The 17,058-nt window shown below is 34.7% G+C and overlaps 1 protein-coding gene across 8 annotated transcripts in view; it reads left to right on the top strand.

The window, feature by feature from the left end:
• RANBP17 (RAN binding protein 17) overlaps positions 1 to 17,058 on the top strand; it is a 314,483-nt gene that overhangs the window by 64,696 nt on the left and 232,729 nt on the right. For all 8 annotated transcript variants that reach the window (XM_082726136.1, XM_082726135.1, XM_082726133.1 and 5 more), the window contains 2 exons: positions 666 to 771; positions 11,777 to 11,912. In XM_082726136.1, the coding sequence (XP_082582262.1) occupies positions 666 to 771; positions 11,777 to 11,912 (242 nt within the window). The remainder of the gene's footprint in view (positions 1 to 665; positions 772 to 11,776; positions 11,913 to 17,058) is intronic.

Here is a 17,058-nt window from a genome sequence, read left to right as displayed (position 1 = left end):
TTAAGCGGAAATAATATTAAAAGTGATCAGACTGGTGTGATCACGACACTGACAATTCAGAAAAGATGCTGCTCATTGTATCATATTAGTACTCAACCAATTTAGGCCTGGATCTAGACATTACGTTTGGTGTTTTGTTACCAAATTTAATTTTAATCTGAAGTCTTCACAGTAGATCTTATTTTCTCTATTTTTCAAATGAAAACTAAGATGTAAAGAGGTAAGTCACTTAGGCAAGATCACGTAATACGTTGTTTGAGCTAGGATTTGAATAGTTTTTTTCTGGCTCTAAAGTCTGTCAGTTTTTTTTTTTTTTTTCTTAAAGATTTACAAGACAGAGATCATAAATAGGCAGAGAGGCAGAGAGATAAGAGGAAGCAGGCTCCATGCTGAGTAGAGAGCCGGAAGTGGGGCTCAATCCCAGGATCTGGGATCACGACCTGAGCGAAGGCAGAGGCTTTAACTCACTGAGCCACCCAGGCATCCCTGTCATTTTTACGTTTAAACTGCCTTCCTAACATCCACTCTCTTTCAGGGGCTGAGTTCACAGTTTACCACTTGTTTGGAAGAATAGGTCGTTTTTGCCAATTTTAGAATTTTCTGCAAAATAAGCATTGTTTCTATTAATACTTCCTAAACATTTTTTTTTTCTTGTTCTATATTAGGACGTCTTGCATGGTTGGTGTACTTAGTTGGGACAGTTGTTGGAGGGAGGTTAACATATACCAGTACAGATGAACATGATGCTATGGATGGAGAATTATCCTGCCGGTAAGTAATGGCCATAAAATTTACAGAAATTTACATAGTGAAGAAATGTAGTTATCGAACTGGTATTATGAGCTAAAACATTTTCTACCTGGCCTTTTGAAGAAAGTATTATTTTTTTCTTATTGGTGAGAAAACCAAGGTTAGAGGTTAACTGATTTGTAGAGGTCAAATCTCTGGTAAGTGTTGTAGTCAAATATATTTTAAACTTGTATTCAAATAGTGTGATGAAGATTTAAGTTGCTTTTTATTTCTTAGGACCTGATAAAGCAGGCAGAATTGCTTTGTATTGGGTGGTGGCAAAATTAGGGTGACATACATCTGGTCAAAAAGTAGTGGATAGCCAGTTACCCAATACAAGCTTTGTTGATGATTGTTGACTAGAATTTTTACCTCATGACCATAGTCTTAGTAAGAAACAATGAATTACTTGCCTTAACACTGAGGAAAATTCCTACCTATGAAAGTACATGTGAGTTGGTTTTCTTAATATTTTAATTTATTTGTAATAACATTTTTCTTTATAAGAAGGTAATACATGTTTTAATTGAACACTTAACTATTTGAAATAAAAAGAAAAGTTCATATATTATTTTGGAGATAACTATTTCTGTCATTTTGCTTAATACCTTCATGTCTTTAATTAATGCTTGAAGGTGTATGTACATTATATGTGTCTTTTTCAACATTTTTTGAACAAAAATTAAATGGAGATAATAATGCCTAATTCATTTTGGGCTATTATAAGGGTTAAATGAATTAATATTTTTAAGATGCTTAGAACAATGCCTGGCAAATAATAAGCACTATATTACCAAATACCGCCCCCCCCCAAACACTTCTTTTTTTAAAAAAATCAAGCATAATATTGTGAACATTATACCTAGACATTAAATATTCTAAGCTGTACTATAATTTAAATATATCCCAGTTTTTGGAATTTTGGGTTGTTTCTCAATTTTTCTATATTGTAAACTGCTTTGAGGTGAATATTCTTTTAGTTATATCTTTATATAGGTCAAAATAATTTCATTAGAGTTAATTCCTAAAGGCTACATAGTTGGTTGAATGGTCTGCAGCATTTTAAAGAGTTTTTTAGTACTTATTACCAAAAAACCTTCTGGAAGAGTTGTACCAGTTTATTTTCTGAACTCAAAGGCTCTGAGACCGTTTTTTCTGCAGTTGAAGCTAGAAGCTAGCTGAAGCTAGATAATAGAATTCTTTTCCCTGCCAGTTTATAGATAACAAATGTCTTGTTTTGATTTCTGTTGCTTTGGTTACAAGTGGTTTCAAACATTCTTTTCCATCCCTATTCTTCGCAATCGTGTTTTCTTTTTGTGGTTTTTAAACATATGTAGATTGTATCATTTAGCTGCTTTTGTTTTGTGATTATCTTTCCTCATTTATCTATAAGATCTCAGTGTATTGTCAAAGATCTTAATATTTAGTATTCATTTTGAAAATGTCTTCTCCATGTTTTTGGTTTGTTTCAGAAATTTATCTTGTCACAGACCTGTACCCCTAGGGCTAATAATACATTATATTAATAAAAAAAATAAAAAATTAAAAAAAGAAATTTCTCTTGTAATGGATTTAAATATTTATATATTGAGATCTGTGAATTTTTCCCCTCATATTTTCCCCTTTCTTCAGACTTAGAAGGTTGTTCCACACCCAGATATTAAAAATTTTCACCTAGATTTTCTCCTAGTTGTTTTATGGTTTCAGCTTTTTATACTGAATTTTTAGTACTTGACATTTGTTTTATATACTTTTCCCGAAGTTCCCATAGTATTAACCAATTAATGCAAGCCCTACCCTTTACAGACTTGAAATGCTACTTTTATCTTTACACAAAATTCTTAGGTCTTTTTTAAGCCTTTCATTCTTTTCCATTCATCTTAGAAGTCTGTTTTCCTCCTTGTAGAATAGAATATAATGGAAATAATTCATTGCTCCTTATTGAGGCTATGGTCATGAAGTGAAAAACCTGTCCATGATCATAAACAAAGCTTGTATTGGGTAACTGACTATCCATTGCTCTTTTTTTTTTTTTTTTTTAAAGATTTTATTTTTTTGAGAGAGAGAGAGAGATACAGAGTGAGAGAGAGCATGCGAGGGGTGGTCAGAGGGAGAAGCAGACTCCCCATGGAGCTGGGAGCCTGATGCGGGACTCGATCCCAGGACTCCGGGATCATGACCTGAGGCAAAGGCAGTCGCTTAACCAACTGAGCAACCCAGCTGCCCTCCATTGCTTTTGACCACATGTATGCCACCCAAATTTTGCCACCACCCAATATACATCACTATCACCCTACCAAGGTCCTTAAAATTATTAGACCTAGTTCTGGCATTTTCCTTCCTTACTATTTCTAAATATATCCCTGAGTATTTAATAAATTTGTTACCATTCTGAATAGAAATTTTTCTCTTCATTCCATACTCTTTTTAACCTTTAAACTAGCACTTGCTTTAGTGAAACTTGAGTCTGAATGGAACATAAATATTTTTAGCTTTCCTAAGATTTATTTCTAATATCAAATAACTTTAAAATATGAAGAGGGTATTAGGATGTTTTGGTTAATTTTAAACAGTGAATAATTTGCTTCTGTGCCATCTTTTAATATTACATAATTAGTAAAGTGAAAAGTAAGTATACTTTTTGCTATAATTAGTTTGATTTTTAAGTTTTCATCATCAAGTAGAGAAATACCCACTGGCATTATTTTCTTGAGAAATATATAACAGGACATAAACAAAAGCAGGTGTATATTTGCTAAGGAAATAAACAAAAGCAGGTGTATATTTGCCAAGTTCAAAATTTTAATTTTTTCTTGAAGCAACAAACATATTTAACTTTAAATAAGATTTGATTTGTGTTTTAGCCATTGCCTAGAAAAACAAAGTGTTAGGTGAATTCTGTGGTCTAAGGCTTTATTGACGGGGAGAATGGGGCATTTTCAAGGAAGGAACAGGAAGAGTGAGAGAGTAAGAGAAGACAAATATAGTCCGTGCTCTCAACTCACATATTTCATTTTTGCAAATTGTGTACTTGCTAGAATTTATTTGTAACCCCAAAACCAATACTCATGGTGCTACTGCAGTCATTTTTGGATATGTGCTTGGTGATGAAAAATTTGAGTTGCCTGAAACCCACTTTCCTGGGTGAGGCTGAACGGATGCTGTCTGTACCTTCTTGTTTCAAACTCTCATGCTGTAAATAAGTGTCCTATTCATTGTCTGTTTAATGCCCTATATCTCACATTTTTGTGCTTTTTATTGGTGGTTTTGCTTTTTACACTGGTCCCTGATACAGTTCTATAGAGTTCCTAGGCACAAAACAAACAAACAAACAAACAAACAAACTGTGAAGTACCTTACAGAGAAAATATATATGTTAGGTAAGCCTTGTTCAGGCACAAATTATTGTGTTGTTGGCCAAGAGTTCAGTGTTAGTGAATCAACAATATACTAAGTAAGATGTCTTTAAAGAGAAACACACATAAAGTTATGTGTTGATTGACTGATGAAAACATTGTAGCCAGAGTTCCGCAGGCACCATAACCCTGTGTCTCCTCTGGAAATGCAGTGGCTCAGTATTCATTAACTCACTTTGCTTAATGTCTTTAATAGAATATAACCACCATGAATAATGAGAATCAAGTATATAAGGTAGTATATTACACACCTGGTTGCTCATTATTATAGGAGTTTTCCCTAGAGGCCACATGGAACCACTGTCCTTGAAAACAGCCCATGGTGGTAGCAGGAAGACAGGGGACTGGGGGCAAGCCATTTTTCTGTTTGCTTATTTCTGTGTCCCGTTTCTTATTAGTTTCCTTATTTCTGTGTTCCATTTCATATTAAAGTCTACTCCTGGGGTGTTTTAACTTTTTCATACTTCATAACTGCATTGCCTGGCCTCTTTGAGGTGCCATTGAGGAAGCTAGAGCTTCTGTTGGTCCTACTGAATTGGGAGGTAGGGCTGGAGCTGTCATAGACCTCTCTTCTCCCCTGGATGAGGATTTACAACTGCAGGAAGTATGTACATTTTTACTGGAGCTACAAGGCAAGTAGTTGAGGCCAGGGGTGGGATGAGAGGTAGTGAATAGGTTGGTGGGTATGTAAACAGGAGTAAGCAGATTCAACGTGGGGCATAGAAAAAACATAAATATGTGTTTTAAAATACTGAGATTTTAAATTGAATAAGAATGATTTTATTTATTTATTTGACAGATTTTATTTATCTGACATACAGAGATCATAGGTAGGCAGAGAGGCAGGCAGAAGGAAAGAGGAGGAAGCAGGCTCCCTGCTGAGCAGAGTTCCCAATGTGGGGCTCCATCCCAGGACCCTGGGATCATGACCTGAGGTGAAGGCAGAGGCTTTAACCCTCTGAGCCACCCAGGCGCCCCAATAAGAATGATGTTTTATGTAGAATTTTAAAATATCAATTTCCTATGAAGAAGTTCCAAGTAACTGAATACTGTTGCCTTCTATGTGTTGTTATATGATACCTTTCTAACTTCTGGGAGAGCGCTACCAATTGGAAGATCGTGAAGCTTCTGCCAAAAACCTGCATGCTATTTTATCAAGAAAAGGTTAATATTCATAAAAGCTCCCTATATTGTGATCATTTTAATTAAAACATGTTACTTTAAAATATTTAAATATGCTTCTTTAACTTAGCAAATTGTGCTCAGACCATGCAATTCCAATTAAGTAAAGATAATTTTATAGTCCTTCCGGTTTCATTCATCATTACTAGAATGTAAATTTCTTGAGAATTTACCCAGAGATTTTGTTTTATTCATCCTGTATCCTCTCAGGTTGCTCGTGCCAGTAGAGCAGCTGCTTCTATTAGAGGCTTATTTCTCTCAGTTATGCCACCCTCCATCTCTCCTTGTTTCTCTGACCTGTTCATCTCCCCGTTATCCTTGCAGCATTCATTGAAACCTTTGGCAGCTAGCTCAGAGTTTTGCTCTCTTCCCCAGACTCTGCTTTCCTGTGGATGACTTCAGTTTCTTTCCCATGAAATCCTGTTATTCTATTTTTCTCTATCCATAAGCTTCCAGTGGTTTCCTGTCACATTTGAACAAACAAGTGCCAGGGTCGTTGTCATGGCTCAGAGCTCCCTGCGCGTCCTGTGCTACCTCACTTCATTTCCTACCCCTTCTCATACAGCTCAACCACACTGGCCTCCTTGCTCTTCTTTGAGCGTTACCAAGTATGTTCTCACTTTAGGACCTCTGCACTTCTGCTAGGAATGCTTTCCTCTAGATATTTATACAGAACTCCTTCACTTCAGTCAGGGGTGTACCCAGCTGTCTCTTCCTGCCCTGACTTCCCAATCCAAAATAGCATCCTTTTCCCAGTTTATTTTTTTCATAATACTTATTACCTCTTGATGTTTATTTGTTCATTCCAGTAGAGTAAGGGAAGGAATAAGCTTTATCTGCTTTGTTCACTGCTGTATTTTTATCTCATTTGCCTGACAAAACCTTAACCTTAAAGGAATTCAGAGTTTTCTCTGATTTGCTGAGTGATAATAAAAGAAATTGTACACCACTGTATATAGGTACCATTTGTCAATGAAGATACCATTTTTTACCCCAGCTGAGCCTTCAGCATTGCTCAGTGATTGTCTGTTGTTTTAGTAATTCTTGTCTTCTGACTTCCAAATTATGTTGAACTGTTTCACTTGCAAGTTGTGTTCCACCTGTGTCTTCAGTTCAGTGGCTAAAATTAAACTCCTCTCTTCCCTTCCCTCCCAGTCCTGACTCTCTTCTCTGTCTCAACACCATCCACTCAGTTGTCTAAGCCTGCATCCCAGGAGTTATCCTTATCTTTTCCTTTTTCGTCTCTCTAACATCCGTGTAGCCTTCATTTCCAAATCCTCTCATTTCCACCTTCTAGGTAGGCCAGGTAGTCCAGTTGTTTCTGTCTCCCCTGTCATTTTAGCTCTTACCGTCTTTCACTTGGGTTCATGCTACAGTTTTGTATGGATGCCTTGCTTCCTTCCTGGCTTTCTGAAGTACAGATCTCATTATGTCAGTGCTTTGCTCACACTCTGCAATGCTTTCCATTGCTATTGGGTTTAAAATCAACGTGGCTCATCGGGTTCTTCATGATCTGGCTCCCGCATGTCTCATTAGCCTCATTTTCTGATGTTGGTTGTTTTATAGCCACATTTCACTTTTTTCAGCTCTTAAACGAGCCATGCGTTTTCTTCCCTTTTTATTTAGCTACCTAGCTACACAGGCTTTCCCCTTTCTCTGGACACACTCTTTATTTGCCCTGTTCTATCCTAGAATATTATGAATTCTTTACTGATTTCTTTGTATTGTTTATTATAGCACTTGTCATTCTTTATTTTAATTGCTTGTTTTATTTTATGTCTTTTGCTGTACAGACTCTAGCTATCTGGAGGACTAGGAATGTCTATATTTTGTTCACTGTTATACTCTGGACTTGCAATGCACACCTGCCATTAGTAGGCCCTCAGATATTTGTTGACTGAATGAATACTTATTTATTTGGATAGGTAGGGGAGTATAAACAACCGAGTACCCAAAATTCACTTCTTTGAATTTGAAATGGTGTGCTTATATTGGACCAAAATGATTTAATGTTATATTTGTCTTTTTTATTCCCTCCGTGCTCTTTACCAAAAATAATTTAACATAAAGAGAAAAATAAATGTAGGGCAATGAATGGTAGCTGAAAGTGAATATTATATATGCAATACAAGCTCTGGCCTTAATTACTTTTCAGGGTGGCCGCAAATCTTTGACGGGCACCATGGCAGAGACTACTAGCTGCAGTGTCTCTTCTTCCCTTCTTCTGAAGTAGTAGAGTACCTCATTATTTTGCCAGGCATGTGGCCACCTGAATAAAGTCTGGATTTACTAGACTCTCTTGCAGCTAGGTGTGGTTAAGTGATTGTATTCTAGGCAGACAAATGTGAACAGATGTGCTATATGCAAGACAAGTGGACATAATGGGTGGAGCTGAAGTAGCCATTGTCCACCAGAGAGTGATTGTTTGAATGGAGGCAAGTTAACAACAAGACAAAAGGCACCCAAGTCTCTGATTCAGTGGGAAGCACTAGCTTGTCCAGGAGCACTGTCTTGGATATTTGCCTGAGAAAGAAATAAATATCCATATTGTTTAAGCCATGATTACTTAGATGTTAGACTTTGGCAACTGAACTTCCTGTGCAACTACCAAAAGATCTTGACAAATGCATACTGTACCCTGCTGGGAATTCTTTCCTGCTTTCCTGCTGGGATGGCATTTCCTCTTAGGCAAATGCAAATCACCAGCTCAACTTGAGTTGTAAAGGCATCCCAACAAAGTGTCTTCTGGTTTCACATCTTCCTATGATTTTGGAATGTATGCTATAAAAAAGGAAAAAAAAATTAAAGGAGCAAGTACGTAGAATCCACAAAGTGCGAGAGTAGGAAAAGGAAAGTCCAACTCAGTGAATAATTAAAAAAAAAAAAAAAAAAAAGATATACCTGTTCAAGTCATGTGAAAAATCACCTGGATCTAGGCATAGTTTGATGCGTATATCTATTTATTTAACTAAAAATTACTCCAGTAATCTGCTAATTCAGAAATATCCAGACTAAAAGTCAGCTTTGTCACTCCTCTCAAAATTACAGAACAGACATATCTTCTTAGGGGAAAACAAAAAACAAAAAACAAAAACATCCCAGCAACTTGGCTACAGTAATCTAATTCTTAAATTTGTTCATCAGTTAATTTCCCTTCATAAATTTTAATGTATTAAGGATACGTGGCAAATGAATGTTACTTTTAAATAATATAAATATAGGAAATCATAACCATAAAATGGTTTTCAACATATTATTTCATAATACTTTGGCAACAGATCCCAACCTTTTTTTCTTTTTTTTCTCCATTATTAAAGATTATTTATTTATTTGAGAGAGAGAGTGCAAGGAGGAGCAGAGGAGGAAGGAGAGGGATAAGCAGATCTCCCTCTGAGTGCACAGCCTGACTCAGGGCCAATCCCAAGATTGGACCTGAGCCAAAACCAAGAGTTAGATGCTTAATTGACTCAGCCACCCAGGCGCCCCATAAGTCCCAACTTTTTTAAGAGAAGTTTATATGCTATAACCTAGACAATCTGTAGAATTCTTTGGAAGTAGGGAAGAGGGCAATAGTTGTATTTCCTTGAAATATGAACTTACATTCAAAATGAGATGCTCAGAGTTTGAGATAGTCTTTAATTTACATCCATTAAAAATAATGTTTTGGAAAAATACTAAATAATTTGAAAAACATTGATCAAGGTATATTTATTGAGACTGATCACTGGAATACAATGTAAGGTCTGCTAAAGGAATATGAATGCATAAATGAACTGAGGGTATATGATAAGGGATATAGTTGAAATGGTGAGCAAAAGATGGATTATATAAGAAGGAAATGGCGTTGAAGCACCTGGCTAAAATGGGGAAAATGGTAAAAAATGTTGATCCGTATCTCACAAAATGTGTTCAAGATAAGCTCAAATATGTGAGGGAGGTAAATGTAAAAACAAAACAAAACAAACCCCCTCAGATTTAGTGAAGACCTTGTTGGTATGCAAAATCCATATAAAAAATTGATGAAGGGACTACTGGGTGGCTCAGTCAGTTGAGCATCTGCCTGCCTTCTGCTCAGGTCATGATCTCAAGGACTGGGATCAAGTCCTACATTGGCCTCCTTGCTCTGTGGGGAGCCTGCTTCTCCCTCTGTCTGCTCTACCTGTTGCTCCCCCTGTTTGTGCTCTCTCTCTTTGACAAATAAATAAATTAAATTTTCAAAAATTAAATAAGTAAAAATTTGATGAAAGGAGTATGGGTGGCTCAGTTGGTTAAGTGTTGAACTCTTGGTTTTGATTAAGGTCATGATCTCAGGGGGGTGGCTTCGAGCCCCAAGTCTGGCTTTGCACTTAGTGTGGAGTCTGCTTGAAGATTTTTTCCCTCTGCCAGCCCCCCCAACTCATGCATTCTCTCTAAATAAATAAATAAATCTTTAAAAAAATGAATGAAAATTTCGTATAGCAAAAACTTCTCCACAGCATTAAAAATACCGTAATCAGGGGCGCCTGGGTAGCACAGTGGATTAAGCCTCTGCCTTTGGCTCAGGTCATGATCTCAGGGTCCTGGGATCCAGTCCCACATCAGGCTCTCTGCTCAGCGAGGAGCCTGCTTCCTCCTCTCCGCCTGCGTCTCTGCCTACTTGTGATCTCTCTGTTGAATAAATAAATAAAATCTTTAAAAAAACCAATAACACCATAATCAAAGTCAAGAGACAACACTGAGAAAAAATTTTATAGCTGAATCAAAGACAAAGAACTCAGTTTTCTAATATATAAAGAATTCATAGAAATCAAAATAAAGTGACAGCCCAGTAGGAAGAATTGGCAAAGAATATGGACAAATAGGTCACAAGCAAGGACATACACATGGCTTAAAAACAGAAAAATTTTAACCTCACATATGTGAGAGAAATATAAAATAAAATTGCACTGAGATGCCATTTTTCAGATTTCAGTGAATATTTTAGAGTGTCATGTCATCTGAACTATCTGACTGTATATAGACACTTACAGACTGGAGATAGGAATATAAATTGTTTCAATTTCTATGGAGAACAATTTATTAAAAGGATCAACATTTTAAAAATTTATATTCTTTAAACTAGTGATTTTACTTTTAGAAGTGTATGTTTTAATATACATGTGTGAAATGATGTATACAAGATGGTTAATTGCAGCATTTTTGCAACAGCAAAAATTTTAAGCTGTGCCCATGTATAGGAGAACGTTTGAAAATATTATAGCATATTCATGTAATATAAACAGTTGCAAGAGAGAATGAGGAAACTCTTGATGTCTGATATTGTAAAGATCTCTAAGATAAATGGAAAAAGCTAGGGTTGGAATCGTAAGAATAATAGTATGTTCCATATGTTTAAAGGAGTTGGGAGGAGAACATACAGTCATATTTGTCTATATATGCATTTAACAAAATTTCTGGAAGGACACAGGAGCTATTAATAGCATGTGTATATGTTCCTGTGTGCATACGTGAAAGGAAGCATGCAGGTCAGGACTAGACATAGCTGTCTTTGTGCAGTTAGAAAAAGAAGAAAAAAGTGCTGGTCCTCAGTAACCTCCACTTCTTGGTCCTTAAGAAAGATGATTATAATAAGCTGGTTTTGTTAACGTCAGAGACTTGGCAGCCATCCATTGGAAATTTTTAATGAAAATAGGCAATACAAGGATTTCTTTTTTCAAAAACTCTAGACTAAGCTTTTTATTATATTGAGTTAAATTTTTTCTCTAGGAAATTTGACTTAACCTTCAGTTACTTTGTGATTATCTGGTAATAGTAGTTGTGTAATTATATTAAAAATACTTGATTTTATTAAGATCATCTTGTAAATTCTTCCAGGTAAAATTTTTATTTTTCATTGATAATATGACCCCACATATATAATTATATAAAAACATTAAGGTTGAATGAAAAGGTAAAACACAAAACTACACATTCAATATCATTTTTCTTGTACTGAAATTTTATATAGATATAGATATTAATTTATATCTATATATATTACATATAATTATAGGTATTTACTTACATATATGCATAATATATTTATATGTATATGTCATATGCATTTATACCTAAATTTTTAATGAAATAATAGTATGTCCTTGTAGGTTTCTCTCTATGTTCGTGTATGTGTATGTCTTAGGAAAAAGGCTAGAAGGAATTAAGGACTTAGACCCAATTTTGTTATCTCTTAGTAGTAGGATTTCAGATGGTTTTTTTTTTTTCAGATGGTTTTTAAAATATTTTCTTTGTAAGCTTTTGTATTTCCCCACATTTAAGTGATTATATATTACATTACATTGATGATAAATGTTTTAATGTTGTTTCTCGAAGAATTTTTACTGAAGTCTTTTTTTCTCCTTCATGAAAAGAGTTTTTCAGCTTATATCCTTAATGGATACCGGATTGCCTCAGTGTTCTAATGAGAAAATAGAGCTTGCAATTCTGTGGTTCTTGGATCAGTTTCGTAAAACGTACGTTGGCGATCAACTTCAAAGAACCTCAAAGGTAGGTTTTTACTAGAGATTTTTTAAAAAATTCTTACTGAAAATGAAGAAAGATGTTCACATATAATAGCTTTAAGCTGAATGATATATTTAGGCAATTTCTACCTAAGAAATTTAATTGATTAATTGAAATCAATTGATTAATTGGCATTGAAGACAACTTGAGATTAATTTGCTTATTATATGCCTAGATTTATCATTTTCTTTGAAGATTGGTTGGCAGAGTTAGTGAATGTTTTTTATGTGGGTAGTCATTAAAGAACTACGATTATTTTTAAACACTTTAAAAGATTTTGCCTTATATTTATTTCAAAGTATAAAACAAAAGATTTCCTCTTTTAGTAGTTCTGGGCTTTTTTTGGTCACTTATTTATGTGGTTTCTAGTATATTTTTCTCTCATTACTCGGCATTTTTACGTGATAACTGATGAGGATCAGGAGAGCTAGACCTGTCTGTGAGAGGCCACAGTTAAATCACCTTAATGTAGAGGACACTCGTAGTAAGATGATTGAAAGTTTAGCATCAACAAATTTCGATGAATTGATTTTAAGGCATAATGAGGGATTATTGAGGGCTAATTTATGTGAACCCTAACCGGATATTTAGTAGTACTTGTGACACTGAATAAGATCTATGAGGTTTTCTTTTTCTTCTGAAATAGTAATTCTTTCTAAGCCTTCTCTATAAGTTCCTAAGGACAATCTTACCTCCTTTGGATTTATAGCTTCTATTAGTAATGTTGAAGGATTTCTTACTTGAAATATTTAGAATAAGCTTTTAATATTGAACTGAGTTTTTTCCCCTATGGGAAATTTAGCATAACCAATACATTTATGCTTTTCCATTCATAATAGTCGTATAACAGTGGGAAAAATTTTTGTTTGGTTTTGTTAATATCATCCTTTCGTTTATTTTCTTTGCTTTTTAAGAAAGTGATATAGCTTGGTGCTTCCCTTTTTCAAATATATTGTGATATTTTATTGCCATTTCAATAAAACTTTCTTAGAATTTAGTTGCCATTGAATGAGACCATTAGGGAGAAAAAGGAGTAACTAGAAATAATTAGAGTCAGACCAAATTAGAGTCAGACAAAAATTACATGGTATGACATTTATATAGGGTATCTCTTTTAAAATCCAAGTTGTGTTACTTGAAGGTTGAGAATAAATCAAATTATGATAAATTGTTTGATTTTAAATGTACCCAGAGAGTTTGATATTTTGCTTTCACAAAAGTGAAATATATATATATACTCTTTAAACATTAGTAATCCAATATATGTTTGGTCTGGGTCTTAAATCAGAATAGTAAAACATGGAGTAGAAAAGCCTTCATATTAATTGTGTTCAAAGTACTAGGAAAGATATATGTAAAATGACACTAGTTGTTTACATCAATGGGATTTAGGAATTTTTTTCCAGAATTTTGTTGTTACATTAAAAAAAATAGAAAAAAATATATGTGAGAGTTTTAGATGTCAAGAAACAGGTGACAGAAAAAGACACATTTATATCTTTATAAGGTAATCGGGAAAAAAAGTGAATTATAGAAGGTCGGTTTTTCTTTTTTGAAAGAGCTTACAAATTAGGAAAAAATGAGCGTATCATAGACTGGGGTTGATTCTTCCATTATAAATTAATGTTTTTGGTGTATGCATCTAATGCTGTTTTTTAAAAAAGTGGTAGTCCTACAGTGATTTTATTTCCAAGGCGTTACTACTGCACAGTCCTAAAGGGAAGTCAGAGCTTTCTGCTTTCCCTTTCTCGGGCTTGTCTGCCAATCTGCCTTTGTAAAGCCTTGAAGAGAGTTTTGGGGGGTCCTTGATATGTGCCCTGGCACTCCTCTAGGAACTCTTCACACTCCTTCTAATCCTTACAGTAATCCTGCAAAGTTGGTATTATTTTGTTTGTTTCTCTTTTTCAAAGTTGGGATTATGGTTCCCATTTTACAAATGAAACAAACCATCTGAGACATTTTAAGTTCTCTACTAGTTTTTTGGCAACCAACCAAGGAAGAGCAGATGGAAAATAATTTTTTTTTTTTTGGTGAGTATATTGTCACATTCCAAACTGTGGCAAAAAAAAGGGGAGAGTGTTAGATAACTAGTAGGCAAAAAATACTTAGTGTGCACTTTTCTTTAATCAGTAACTATACTGAACACTCTTAAGCATTATCTCATTTAATTGAACCATATAAAGCATGACTTACAAAGTTCTTCCCAGTCTTTTTTCTATGAATGTCAGCAGTTTCATGTGTCAGTCCTCCATATTTGTACTACATACTTTATGTGTACTGAAGTTTTTTCAACTTCAACAGCTTGTGTTCTCTGTCGATTCTGGGCCTTCACAGATGTTTCCTCTGCCTAGAACATTATTTCTTTTAAACCAAACTTCCACCTTCCTGTCTTACTCTGTTGACTTCTACTTTATCTTTAACATCAGATACCCCATCCTTTAGGATGACCTTCTTAAATTCTGGGAGAATTCCTTTTTCTCTGTGTTCTCTAACACCCTATTTTAGCACTATTACACTGCATTGTAATTGTTAGCAAAACATACGTTGACTATAATTCGGGTTAGGGCTGTCTCCGCCTTTTTTATTATAACCTCCAAGTGCCTGGCATATTGCTTATATGCTTTCTACTAAATAATGTTTGAATGTATATATTTAGTAGAATTCCATAGAATTTGGGTCTAGATCTTATACATAATACATTCATGTGATAAAGGGTATGTTCTTGAGTTGGAAAATGAGATTAGTGAAATTATTTAGTGAAATTATTTGGCAATTTTAAATAAGGTATACTGCTAAGCATCCTCAAATTTTTAGATATGCATAATAAGTGCTTCAGGAACCCAGGTGGAATCATTGAGGAACCTGGTGATGTATAGAATAGAAGCATGTGCTGTAAATGAGAAAGAAGAGTCATAAATAGTAGCTGTAGGCATTTTTGAAGAAATAGTCTGTGTCAAAGATTTCACATAGCACTTGACAGGCATCTAATTTCATCTCACAAAGACCTGTGGGAATAGTTGTTTTTATTAACACTCTGCCCACCCCTTTTTACAGATTTGGAACCTGAGGTTTGAAATGGTTAATTAATGTGTTTAAGTGGTTGAATCTGGGTTTGAACCCAGAACACCTGATAAGAGAGCCTGTGATGCTTATCACTTTGCTGTACTGCCTCCTTTTGGATCTTTCACTGCAATATTGAATAGGCCTTCCAATCTAAATAGGTCTGAATCTCCCAAAACCCATTCCTCCTACTTTCCAATTTTGAGGAAGAATGACTGTGAACCCCAAATTTCCACTTTGTTCTTACTTTTTATATCTGGTCTGTCAGCTAATCTTGCAGATTTTATTTTCTTAGTATCTCTCAATTTGACTCTTTTCTCAGGCCCTCAGTTTTTATCCTCACTGGTACTGCTTGTCATTTCTCACTGGACTTCAAAAGTTTTCTGACTCTCCTCTTTGTTTCCTTTTTTGCCTTTTCCCCACTTCAGTCCATTTTCCATACTACCTTGTGGTAGTATGGAAAATGAAGGAAAGTAATCCTTCCTTCAGCAGAAACCAGAGAGAATAGTGTAATGAATACTCATATACCCACCCTCCAGCTTTGTCAAATCTGAATGCTTTGCTCTGTTTGCTTCAGATCTGTTATGTTTTTAAATGAAACATTAGTGGCCTGTTGTTCTGATTCTGTTCTTACTTCTTGCCTGCAAAGTAACCATTATTCTAAATTTAGTGTTATTTTCATGCATGATTTTGTTCTATTCCCACATTTCTATGTAGTTCTAAACAAAACATAGCACTGTTAACTTTATAGAAAATTAGTATGCAGAAACTTGCCATTTTTGATCAACCTTGTTGTTGAGATTTATCCATGGTGATACATGTAGACCTAATTTTTTAAAATTATTAAATGGTATTATAGTATATTACTGTGCCATTACAGACGTATTTTTCTGTTAATTTATGTTAGATTGTTTCCAGTTTTTAAGATTATAGAAAATAGTGCAGTAAACATTCTAATACCTTTTTCCTCATGCATATATATGAGTGTCTTGAAGGTGAATCCTGGGAGTGGAATTGCTGGGCTATAGACTATATATCTTCAGCTTTACAAGATATTATCAAGTTGCCCTCCCAAGTGTTTGAATAGTTTATTCTCCCTCTCCCAGTACAGTATGTGTTGCTGTGTGTTGTCTTAATACTTGCTTTTTTCAGACTTTAAAATTTGCAGAATTTCTCTGCTTGAAATTCTTACTGGTTTCTCATTATGTATAAAATAAGCTCCTTATTATGGTCAGGGTTTTCGTACCTTTGTAGCCTTTTCTTTTGACACTGAATTCTACTCTATGACATGCTTTGTGTGTGCTGCACTTCTTTCCCTCTTACCTGTTCCTTCTTATTATCCAGTGAATATTAATAAGTCACTACTGCATATTAGGACCAGGGATACAATAGCAAATACGATGGTCCATCTCTCCACTAAGTTTATAATTAAAGAGGAAAATGGACAAATAAAAAATTACAAAACTTACCCCCACTTATACAGTGAAATGCTATATGATAAGGAAAGGCAGACTTTTACATAAAGGGTGCTGGGCTTTTGGTTATATCTTTGTAAATATTTGGATTATTACTCCACAGCATACGAAAATTAAATCTAAATTCGTCAGTGATCTTAGTGTGAAAAGCAGAAGATTATCATTTAGGGATAGGAAGGATTTTTTTCTTAAGGCATAAAAAGCCCAAACTGTAAATGCAAAGGTTGATTAATTCTACCCATATTAAAAATAAAAATTTCTGCAGCTCAAAATATACAGTAAACAAAATAAAAAGACAAATTGGAGACAGGATGAGACCTGATACATGTAACTTAAAGAGAATCAATACCCAGTTATATAAGCAATTTCTATTAATCAATAAGAGAAAAATAGCCTTGTAGAAAAATGGGCCAAAGATATGAATAAACAATTTACAAAGAGGAAATCATAGTCTCTAATCAACATGAAAAAATGTTCATCCTTTCATGGACTTAGGGAAATGCAAATTAAAGCTATAATGAGATATGGTATCATACCTATTATCTGGAGACAGTTAAAAAGTCTGATGAAAGCATGTATTTGTGAGGAAGTAAAAT

Source organism: Mustela nivalis (assembly GCF_964662115.1).
Source record: "Mustela nivalis genome assembly, chromosome: 3".
Classification (NCBI taxonomy): domain Eukaryota; kingdom Metazoa; phylum Chordata; class Mammalia; order Carnivora; family Mustelidae; genus Mustela; species Mustela nivalis.
This window is presented reverse-complemented; position numbering and strand designations above follow the sequence as displayed.